This window comes from Sinocyclocheilus grahami, unplaced genomic scaffold, assembly GCF_001515645.1.
Source record: "Sinocyclocheilus grahami isolate Dianchi unplaced genomic scaffold, SAMN03320097.WGS_v1.1 scaffold1886.1, whole genome shotgun sequence".
Taxonomy (NCBI): domain Eukaryota; kingdom Metazoa; phylum Chordata; class Actinopteri; order Cypriniformes; family Cyprinidae; genus Sinocyclocheilus; species Sinocyclocheilus grahami.
Genome location: NW_015507065.1, coordinates 72,577 through 84,680, shown reverse-complemented (window position 1 = coordinate 84,680; position 12,104 = coordinate 72,577). Strand labels below are relative to the sequence as shown.

General features: G+C 37.9%; 1 protein-coding gene across 1 annotated transcript in view; it reads left to right on the top strand.

The window, feature by feature from the left end:
- Window positions 1–12,104, top strand: part of LOC107573178 (neuroligin-3-like) — a gene marked incomplete at its 3' end in the record, with an annotated part of 74,568 nt that overhangs the window by 23,674 nt on the left and 38,790 nt on the right. The window contains exon 4 of the mRNA XM_016259625.1: window positions 3,214–3,363. Within this exon, the coding sequence (XP_016115111.1) occupies window positions 3,214–3,363 (150 nt within the window). The remainder of the gene's footprint in view (window positions 1–3,213; window positions 3,364–12,104) is intronic.

Genomic DNA, 12,104 nt, shown 5'->3' with positions numbered 1-12,104 from the left:
CGTATTTCTTTGTGTGTGTGTGTGTGTGTGTGTGTGTGTGTGTGTGTGTGTGTGTGTGTGTGTGTGTGTGTGTGTCATAACGAATGAGTCATGTTTTCATGTCAAAGAACATATCTGTACATTCATGAAGCTGACATTTTAGTTAATGTTCTATAGTTTCACCCCTTCTGTTCAAGGTAATTTATGTCCTGAAATGCAAGTGTCTTTGCAATGCATTTTAATCAATATGTCTCTTCTTTTTCCTCAGGATGTGAATTCTGAATCTTTTTTAATGTGTCTTCAATGGGATAACTTGATTTTGATGTTGACGTTATATATGATTATTTGATAGAGAAGAGATCAGTTAGCAGAGTATTATACTTTTATGTCACAACAAACCAACATGATGTGAATCGACAAAAGAGGTTACTGATAACATTGACATGACTAATCTTTGTACTGTTTTTCTAATTGATCTTTTTCATTCGGTATCTCATCCTGTGCATCCCTTGTGCAGGGAATCTTGTGCATTTTTTCTCTCTTACCTTCTTTTTTCTCACTCCATACATTGTCTTTCTTCCGTACGATAAGTGTCAACAGAGAATTGTCATTTCAAAGCAGTGCCTTATCATACTTCTCTCAGATACCAGATAAATCTTTAAACGTAACCGTAAATGTTTCAGCTGCCGGATCTGAAATGGAAAAAATCTATACAAATCAATTCTCGCTTGTTCCACGAGATCAGGAGCGTAACGTGTGAATGCGTTCTTGCCATGTAAAGCAGACATTAAGCTCAGACAGTGGCACAGTGATTGCAAATAACATGCTTTTTTTGCAAGAAAAAGCCAGCCGGTAATTTGCTGTGACCGCATACATGCAAATAGGCGCATCTTTAATAGGAGGGCTTGAATGCAAACGGGGGCAAATGCACTGGAGTGGTGTTTGCGATTAGCCATTCTCAAAGATTCTGAATTTTGATCTGCCGTATCCATGGCAACCCTCAATACAATACAGCATATCGAGTCTTAGCCCAGCAGTGCTCGCTTCCCAAGGCTTCTGTCTCTTTCATCTCAGTAGACAGTTTTCACAGCTTGTGTTCTTTTTCTGTTTTATGTTATGTGATTAGCAGAAAAGAACACACTGATAATGGTCGATTGATTAATTTCTATACAAAAGCATTTAACGAAATAAGGAACATATGGTGATGCATTTTAAAGGAATGGTTTGGCCAAAAATACAAATCTTCTTTTAATAAACCTGTACTAGTTTTTCTTCAAGGAAACACTAAATGAGATCTTGTATAGAATGTTCAAGCTTCTGTTTTCCATTTTATGAAACTGAATGGTGGTATAGCCTACTGACAAGCTCCAAAAATGAGTCCATACAATGTGTGCACTATTTCTTATAATATCATTTTTTAAGTCATTCTTAAGAATTTTGTTTTAAGATTTAAATGGGCTGTATGTAAGGATTGTCATGTATTAATCACCTTTTGTATTGCCAATGTGTGAACAGCTTGTAGGGAAGCTTTGAAAAACAAGACCTTCCCCACCTTTCTAGGTTGCCTGTAGACTGATATTTACGAAAAGCAAATTTTTTTGCAGGGAAATTGTGACGTTTATGCATGCTCCCGAGACCCTCTCTTCCATAACAAATGCTTATACAATGTTCCGAAAGAGCTATTCTGTACTTAAATGTCCATGTTTAAAACAAAGAAAATGGATTCATTCAAACTATATTCTCACATAACCAGATATACTGTATATAGTCTCAGATATACTTTATTACCAAACTCTCACAACAGCGTCATTTTAATTACCTAATCTGTCTACATGATGCCTGTGAAACGCATAGCTGGTGCAGTCTTAAAGATTATATCGCTATGATCAGATGCTTTCTTAACTGCTGTTTTCTCACTTGTTATTTTTGCTGTTTATTTTGTTATTGGAAGGAAAGCGTGCAGCACATATTTACATATTCATATAAACATGGCTATCAGCCGCGTGGGAAATATCCGTTAACAGTGGTATCATTGCTAAAGTGAGTGATGTGACATGTGGCCATACTTGGAAATAGTGCTCTGCATTTAACCCATCCTAAGTGCACACACACAGCAGTGATCACACACACACCGTGAACACACACCCGGAGCAGTGGGCAGCCACTTATGCTGCGGCGCCCGGGGAGCAGTTGGGGGTTCGGTGCCTTGCTCAAGGGCACCTCAGTCGTGGTATTGAAGGTGGGAGAGAGCGCTGTACATTCACTCCCCCCACCTACAATCCCTGCCGGTACGAGACTCGAACCCGCAACCTTTGGGTTACGAGTCCGACTCTCTAACCATTAGGCCATGACTTCCCTATTGCAAATGTATGTTCAACTTCTTTTTTACTTCTAAGCAAAGAATGAAAAATAAATTTGCTGTGAGTATATCAAGGCACTGAATCACGTTCAATGCCTAGTACGTTCCGTGCGCATGAGTGCGAGCACGAGCAAATAAGTCGGTGTTGCCAATAACAAGTGTTTCTGAATTCTACATGATGTGAGGTTACACTTTATTAGAATCAACAGCATTTGGCAACAGTAATGTCAAACCTGCTGTGACCTCCCGCCCAATTTTTCAACTGAAGAATTTTTAGAGAATAATGGCATTCATTTGGTTTTGACTTCAGAACGTGGAATATTTCAATGGACTGCTTTTTTGGTGTTTTTTATCCTTTTTGGAGTTTGCCAGTATAAAGCACTATTCACTTTTGCCTATGATGATTTTTCCTTTCACATATACAAAACAATAATATGGGGTCAGAACAATATGAAGGTCATTTTCATTTTTGGCAGAACGATTCTTTTAGCGTGCTCCCCTATTAGATAAGTAATTTTGGCCCGCCCAATTGCTGCTCGTTTTAAACCCTTCTGTGGCTGTATGCCGGAGCAGCGAAGTCTAACAAGGCCGTTAAATTTGAGATGATCTCATCATTTAGGCCACTAAAGCATGTTAGAGCTGCCTGCAATAGCCAGTTAGGTTCTGACCTTCCATATGGCTTCATCTGTTCATATCTGTTTTGCGCATACTGTTCATTATGAGAGACAAATGACTCTGCTGATATAAGATGCATCTCAAACTGTAATTGAGCTGGTGGCTGGTATCTGGGAGGACTGTGAGACGCACTGCTGTGTTGAATCTTGCTCTGACGGGGCAGTGGGGGAGTGAGAGTTTAATGGTGGCCACTCTTGCAGACATACGAGACACTGGAGCCAAGCCTGTGATGGTGTACATCCATGGAGGATCGTACATGGAGGGCACCGGAAACATGATTGACGCAAGCGTGCTGGCCAGTTACGGGAACGTCATCGTTATCACGCTCAACTTTCGAGTCGGCGTCCTAGGTAAGCACCTTTCCTTGTTATATAACGTTTTCCAGGAGCAGTCCTATTGGAGAAATTGCACTTACTAACTTATTAGAGAATGATTACTGCAAGAATGTTTGCTAATGGTGCCTGTGGTTCAGTGTTCAGTATTAAGACTACTATTTTTACATTTACTTGAATGATAAGTTGAGTGCTTTTTGCTGAATCAGTAAATGTAAAACATTGAGGCATGAATGCAGAAACATTTTAAGAGACTGAATTAAAGAATAATGCTCACAGAGATATAAACTCTTGCCAAAGTTCAGTCTATTTGGCTTTTTCGGCTTGCACAGTGTTGAGTACTTCTTAAAAGCTGTCCAGAAAAATGTTCAGTCATCCAGTTATGCATTAATTTGAAACATAAGAACAAAACATTTAATTTCAGAGTAAGTTTATTAAGCTGATAGATGAATTCTGAATCCAAATATGTCCCATATACCAAAAAGAAAAGTGTTTGTTTTACTAAGGAGCTTTAGGTAAGTGCTTATTCAGTAGACGCTTTATTATGTATGCATGTGTTATAGCACCAAACATTTTGCAGTAACGTGAAATCATATGTCTTAATCAAGAGCTCATGCGTGACTCCTTGCTGGGTTTGAACCTACAGGCCCACATCTGTTAAGGACTGATCTACAACTGTAGGGATATCTTGTGTAACGTTTATTATTATTTATTAGCTCTAAAAAGGGGAATATTGTGTGTGTGTGCGTTAGTTTGCTTGGCCTGCCCGGCCCATCGAGGTAATTTACAGCTCTTTAAACAGTGTTTGAAGTCAGATTGAGAAGGATGATAGTGGGGGCTGGTTCGAATCTTCTTGTCGGTGAAGAACCATCTGGCAATTTAAAACCCCTATACAACGTAACATCTCTGACCAGAACTGTAATTTATATGCAAATGTCAAAAGGCTAAAAGGGGTCTTTTAAGCCATAAACAGTCCAACGCTCATGCATGATCCTACGCAGACGCTACACTTGAATACTGTGAGTTAAAATTGTGTGATGGTTTATAACAGTAGAAATATGTAGATATACATGCACATCTAGGTAGACTGAGATATGTCCTAAACAAGTCAAAATGAAAGGGGGGAAAAACTTGAAAAGGGACATTTTAAGGCCCCATCCAAAGCAGATTCTAGTATCTGAATTATATATATCAAGCATTTTACAAAAGATTTCTCTGTGACACAAAATTGTATGTTATACTGAGTGCAGATTTAAGCACATAACCAACCAGTGCTAGTGTTTCACTGTAGGGGAGGTGGAAATACATGCATGTTGTACACTCTGACTCTTTCAATAAGAGATTATAAAAAATATATTCTCATCTCCTGCAGATGAAGGAGAAGTGGTACAGTCTTAGAAACTGCAAACATGAGAGTAGAATATGAGTTTCCTGCTGACATTTTGGAATACATTTCTTTGGTTGGTTATTTATCATCACAACTCAGTTAATAAATGATATGCTATAAATATATAAATATGTATCAGTGATTTGCTTTACATTTACATTTACATTTAATCATTTAGCAGATGCTTTTATCCAAAGCGACTTACAAACACCTCACCTCTCCAAGATACCTTGAAGGACCAATCTGAGATGTAAGACTCAAACCACTGGCGTGCGGTTCCTGAGATGCCATTTTCCAATAGGGTTGACAGGAGAATCTGGTGGTTCACCGTATCAAAAGCAGCAGACAGATCCAGCAAAATAAGTATAGAAGATTTGGAAGCCGCTCTTGCCAGTCTTAGGGCTTCAACAAATGAAAGCATGGCAGTCTCGGTCGAATATCCACTTCTGAAGATGTTAGATGTTAGAGTTGATGAAGGAGGGGGAGGAGGAGGACAAAGGAGGGAGGAAAATGTTTTAAAGAGCATGCGAGAGTTAGGCGAATGGTTCATTTTGTTTTGATAGTATGTCCTTTTAGCAGTGGAGACATTAGCAGAGAGTGAAGAGAGGAGTGATCGATATACATTAAGGTCAGTAGGATTTTGTGATTTGCGCCATACTCTTTCTGCAGCTCTGAGCTTAGAACGATGCTCACGGAGAACATCAGATAGCCAAGGGGCAGAAGAGGTGGTACGAGCTAGCCTGGAAGACAAGGGGCAGACAGTGTCTAAACAAGACGTAAGAGTGGAGCAGAAAGTATCAGTAGCACGGTTAACATCAAGAGATGATAACTGTTCAGGGGAAGGAAGCAAAGATGAAACCATAGCAGATAGCCGGGAGGGTGAGAGACAGGTGGCACTATTGGATTCACTGGATTAAATGTTTGAATGAGAAACTGTTTTCAGAGAAGAAGAGGAGAGTGAATTACACATGGCCGTCTACAAGTTGTATCAGAATGGTAATGCATTGTATGTATCGTTCCCTACAATGTCAGACACGTACAGTAACTTTAATTGATATCATTAGCCTTTGGTTATCAAACAGCTATAATGCTTTGCTAATGTTTCACAAACCTTGTTCCTGCCATCCTCAGGCAGCTAATGGATATGAAAAGTCCCACCTACATGTTAACAGAATTGGTTACATGTTTGTGACGATGGGAAACAGTGCTGCTTTAAACTGCATCTTTGAGTTTTTACTTGTAAATGTATTTTGCTCTGACAATTCTTTTAATGAATATTAATTTCATTATTTTTTTATTTAGTTTGATTTATATGTGAAGCTGAATTAAATTGACATAAAAGGTTAGTTTTTATAATATTTTATTCATAAATTACAGAATATGGCTTAAATTTGGAAAGTATTTAAATATTACAAAGAATCATTATTGCATGTTTTTTTTTAAATGTATATCTTTAAATAAATTCATCCAATTTAAATATAAATATAATAAACATCTATGCTGTTATATTATTAGTCAAACGATTAATCGCGATTAATGGCATCCAAAATAAAAGTTTTTGTTTACATAATATATGTGTGTGTGCTGTGTATATTTATTATGTATATATAAATACACACACATACAGTCAATATTTTGAAAATATTTACATTGTAAATATATAAATATATACATTCTTATATTATATATAAATATATTTAATATATAAACATAACATATTTTTCTTAAATATATACATGCATGTGTTTGTATTTATATATACATAATAAATATACACAGCACACACACATATATTATGTAAACAAAAACTTTTATTTTGGATGCCATTAATCGCGATTAATCGTTTTGACAGCACTATATATTATACAAATTTAATACCACTCACCCTGGTGTGAAAAATAATAATTACTCGCAGTAGTTCCTTCCTGATTTGACCTCAATCAGGTCATATTTGGCATATATTTTACAAAATATGTTTTGCTAATAGTACAATCTCTACAGGAATGAAGGCAGCACTGTGAACTTTGCATTTTCCCTTTATTAAAACACAGGACACCCCTCATTTGCATAGTGATAGCTGCTGCAAATATAATTGAAATTCCGAGCAGAGTGAACAATTCCAAGGAAGCAAAATAAATAAATAATAGGATATTAATACAAAAAAAGAGCATGTTTTAATTATGCAGCTTAAAGGTATGAGGAGAGAATTATACGGTATGAAAAAGATTCCTCGTTTACCTTATGGCTATTCTGACTTGTGTATGCTCCATGAACACGACTGTATGTAGGTTGCATGGGTTTGATGTAAAATTCATGTATATATGCATGGATGTGCCTTATTCGAGAAGCACATAAAATAGCACTCTAGAATGAAAATAGCACTCTAGATGTGTGCGAATACAGCCTGGAAATTTGCGACACAATAACAGAGATCTCCGCACTGGACAGTCTTTATTACCGAAACCTGTTTAATATGTCTCGCCGGAGTTTTATCATCTCACTGCAGCGTTTCCACCTGTCCTGTGGATGTGATAATTATTGCTTCTAAGTGTGGACTCTGTCTCTCCAGGGGCCCTATTTGGAGATTTCGCATGTGAACTCCACACCATGTAGATGGCTGAGAACTCATTACTGGTTTAATATTTAATTACAAATGCCAGATCACTGGCGAGTCTTTCCTGCTGTTGGCATCCTGCGGATGGGGCGTCTGGCTGTTTGTGAGTGATGGGATATGTGAGTTTGGCCAGAGACAATTTGTTTATAGAAATGCTGTCTTGTTGGGCATCGATTGGTGTGTGTGCGCTCGTGTGGATTAGGCCAGGCTTGCCGGGACCCTTTAATGGCGTGTAACGACTCCTAGTCTGGGGGGAGTATCTGGTATCACTGCTCTTTACAAATATAATTACTCACTGGCTCTCCAGAGCTTGTCAAATTCCATTTCCTGTGGGGAAGACTTAATTACTGTTTCCAGATGCATTAAATATTAACAATAGCCACCTCTCTTTTAAAAATCTATGGACCTTTGCCCTTTACCGTGGTAAGCTGGTGGAGCAGTTGCCAAATGGGATTTAGAAAAGATTTGAATTAATACCAGAGTTATGACAAATACAGAATAAATCACCATCACTTGTATTTCTGTTACGTTGAGAAACCAAATATAATGTAATGCTATTATCATTTACTTTTGTGGCCTATAGATGTGATTTTGAAGCTGTACATTATGGCTGTTTTAGAATTGTTCATTTGTTTGTTTGTTTTTTTCCCCAGAGCTCATAGCTCAAGGCAACATAAATGTTTGATTGCATTCCATTACAATCACGATTCTTTTTGACTCAAATTCAAATTAGGCAATTTACATTTCTATGAACATCATCAGTATGGTTGGGCATGTAGACAAAACATCCATCTGCAGCAAACAATATGCATTTGTCCCGTTACGAGAGTCTAATTAAGAAGATCATGTGTTATGTGGCACAAGAAAAGTGATTTTCATGCATGGATCTTCTGTGACTGGCTGGCACAGCTGCAATGCAAATCAAATTCAGAAATTAACCATTCAGTCTTCTGCTCTTTGTTCGTGAGATGATATTAGGTATTGGTGCGTAGATTTTCCACGTCAGTGACAACTGTGTATTACGGCAAATGGTTTCTGATTAGATTCTGTAAAACCTTTTTAGCATAAGTAAAATGTTGCATGTTCAGCAGCGATGTGAAATTATATTTCATATGATTGTTCCAAAATCCCTTGGCAAATATATGATTCATCTTGGTCAAGAGCTTGAGATGCATTTCATGTAAAGAGGGAAATGCTACAGCCAAAGTGGCTGGGTCTTTCTCAGGAAACGCTGCAATTTGTGCCTGAATGTGTCAGGATTTTTGAAAGTCGTTTTATTTTAAATGTATTTCCCCACCTCAGGCACAATGTATGAGGGCAATATAACCTCCACCCAAATATTCAGATTAGCAGGCAAAAGTTCAAAAGAGCAGCTTTTATTTAAAATAGAAATTTGTTGTAACTAAGTAAAAGTCTTTACTGTCACTCTTCAGTAAATCTGATCATTTTAATGCATTCTTGCTGAATACAAATATTAATATCTTTCAAAAAAATATATCTTACTGGGCCCAAACATGTCTCTCTCACTACCGGAAAGTTTTGTGCATTCAGACAAATTATTGAAATGAAGCGCTAAGATTAAAATTGTGAGAAATATTTTATTCATGTGTGCTGAAAAGCAAGAGTGATGAGGGGAGAAATTCAGAAACCATTTGTCAGTGAAACAAAGGCCATGTGTTCAGAGAGACAGACATCTGATTAAATTATAAAAAACACGGAAAGAAATTGCAGTTGTTCTAATCAAATGAGAATGAAAAAAAAAAACATACTCTGAAATCAATTTATAGGACAATGCGAAGATGATGCCTGTTAATGCATTAGCTGCCCAGAAGCAAACGATGAGTTCTTCAAGTTCTCTCGAACAGTCTGCGGCCTCAAAACTTTTCCCAAATGCATCAAATGTCTTTTCATAAGTTTGTGAAGCAAGACAACAGAATCATCAAGGTTGTTTGGAACTTTTGCGCTCCAGAGTTCCCAGGAGCCTCTGGTTTTCCTCAGGCGGTTCTGATTTACCTCCAGGCCCTGCCGGTTCCAGCGCTCATGCCTCTTGGCCTTTGTGGGTGAAATAAATTACACAGAATCCTCAGTAAAAACCACAGTCTCTTTATCCAAACCTGACCTCTGGGTTTGAGGGATTGATCTTCTGTATTATGGCTGCTGTCAAAGTGTAATTTGAGTGATGTGACATTTGGGTTCTTCCTGGCCTAGTTTTGCACAATTGAAAGATTTGTCAACAGTTCAAGTGAGACACAAGAAACTCTTTTTTAGAGCTCTGGCTTGTTACTAAAGAGGTTTGTTTTCACAAAAGACCATGTTTAATTTGCTTCGCTTTACATAAATCTTGAGAGTCAAACCAATATGCATAGTGCACAAAACAAGTTTATAGCATATGTATAACAAGTATATGTAGAGTTTATAGAAGTAGATATTTACCAGATTTTTTTTTTCTTCTAGTGCTACCTTGAGTGTCCTGCTCAAAGGCAAAATGAACAACTAGAACCTTTTACAGAATATCTGTTCAGATTAGCTGCTTTTAAATGCACCCAAATAATCTGTTAGTAATCATATTGAAAAGCTGTCATGTAAACACCTCAATCGAACCAAATGAAATTTCAATAGATTTACAAAGGGACCTGAAATAATCAAATCAGCAGGAAAAAACACTAAGCACATAAATGCGTATATACAATTATTTACTCAGTCGGATTCAAAATACCTTTTGCACATGCAAGGTGTCATGATGTTTATGTTTACCAGATCCTTTTTATAATAAGATTCCTGTCTACATTTGTTTTACCAATTACGAACGTGCATATGTTTTTTTTAACGTATTGCAAACTGGTCAGTGGAGGAGACAGATTTATTTTGTGTTTCTCATAAAGGCCTGGAGACTTGAGTTAAGTCCTGTAGGCTAGAGTTTGAGATTTGCATGTTGCTAAGCTAAAGGCTCAGTACTCCAGTAGGTATAAAAAATGCATAGTACAGAAAAATGCTGGGTGAAATAACTGTGAATTATTCAATACGTTGCAGTATTGAATTAAATAAATTTATAGTTTTGCATTACTTTTGCATTGTTTTTCAATGAGCTCGTTCCAGTGGATTTTGGTATTGCCTTTTCTGAATGAATGAATCCATGCTTGATCAAAACAAGCGTCTTTCACAGCTGCCTAACATTTCCACAGGCCTTAGCAATGGGAGTGCATCTTTGATGCCTTGAAATGCTGTCCAGAAAGCTCACTTAAAAACAAAAAAACAAACAAAAAAACCACTGTACAACTATACAAGCCATGGTGCATAGCCTTTATTTATTTTTCACTTATGTTGCAAAGAGACCAGTTGTCTATGCCTGTCTTTGGGACAGGGAACTCCATGTGATGTGCTGCTCAGGTTGTTTTTTCTTAAAGAGAGATATTCATTGATTTTCATTGATTTTTAGAATTTCTGCCTCTTGGCCAAACTTTGCATCCATCATGCATGTGGTGACATTTTGCTGACCTCTAAATCTTGGAGTAGCTTTTTTTTTAGAACTGGATCCTGTCTTAAAGTATAAATGGCTATTGGGTGAAGAATTCCCTTCCTCAAGTCAGGGCATTAAGTTCATCTGTCTTAGAGTAGGCCTATTGGCTGGGGAATGTGTGCCAACAACCTTAGCAAACAGTGTTGAGTTTGGTATGAAGCAATTACTTTACAACCCAAAGGCACAAACCAGCTTCATTGGGAAAAAATTGGAAGAAAATGTGCCTGTGGTGATATTTCTGCGAAATTATATTACGCTGCTTCTTTGTGGCACTTTCAAGTCAAGACAAGGCACGACACGCTCATAGCTGGCCATAGGGATCTGTAACAAGGGCTTGTGTAGTCGCAGAGGTCTTCGCTGAGGATCTGTGCTGAGGGTTTGTCATGTTGAGGTCTTCGCCAAGCGTGAAGGGCAGTGTTGTGGTCATTTCTTGGGTGAAGGTTCACCATCAGGCCTGGATACAGACCGGATCTGGCTAACTATGGTAACCTCGGGATAAGGAAGATAAACTAATATCATTGATGACATTCTTTTTACAGCGTAACATCTGGTGTTATGGGAGGTGTTCCCGGTTCTGGTTACTTTCAATGTGTTTTATTCAATTTTATCGAAACTGATGAACAACTGATGAACACACCACCTACACTTAACCTGACCTTGCTGAGGCAACCACGCAATTTTTTCTTGCTTCTACATATGGCCGTCGGAAGCAAAACAAAAGGTGGGTGGGTCCTCCCCCAAAAAACTTTACTGAGTAAATGCCATTTGCTGTATTCTGGTGCCTTTTAATTAAACAGTGGCTTTTATAGCCTAAAACGGTTACCACATACCTGGCAAGGTTCCCCAAAAATTGGCACGGCAGCAAAACTCTAGTTCCAGTTCACTTTTAGACACGCACTCGCAAATGTCCCTAAGCACTTACCCTCGGGGGAATCCTTGCCGCCATTATAAAGTGCGTTCCACTTCGTCAAGTGGACGAGGGAAGTTTACATGGACATACCCTCGACCCTTCGATTTTGACCGAGGGAGCGAGTCTGCTTCATATGCACACTTCAGGCCGCTCTGTAGACCACAATGCAACACGACTATGACATCATCGCAGATCGCATTTAATGTATCTCCACCCCAAACAACTCTATAATATATAATTATTATTTTTTTTTACATTTATAACAGCCCAAGCATCTCTATATACATATAGAATGCTGCACCAAATAAATTTGTAAGGGGAAACATGTAAA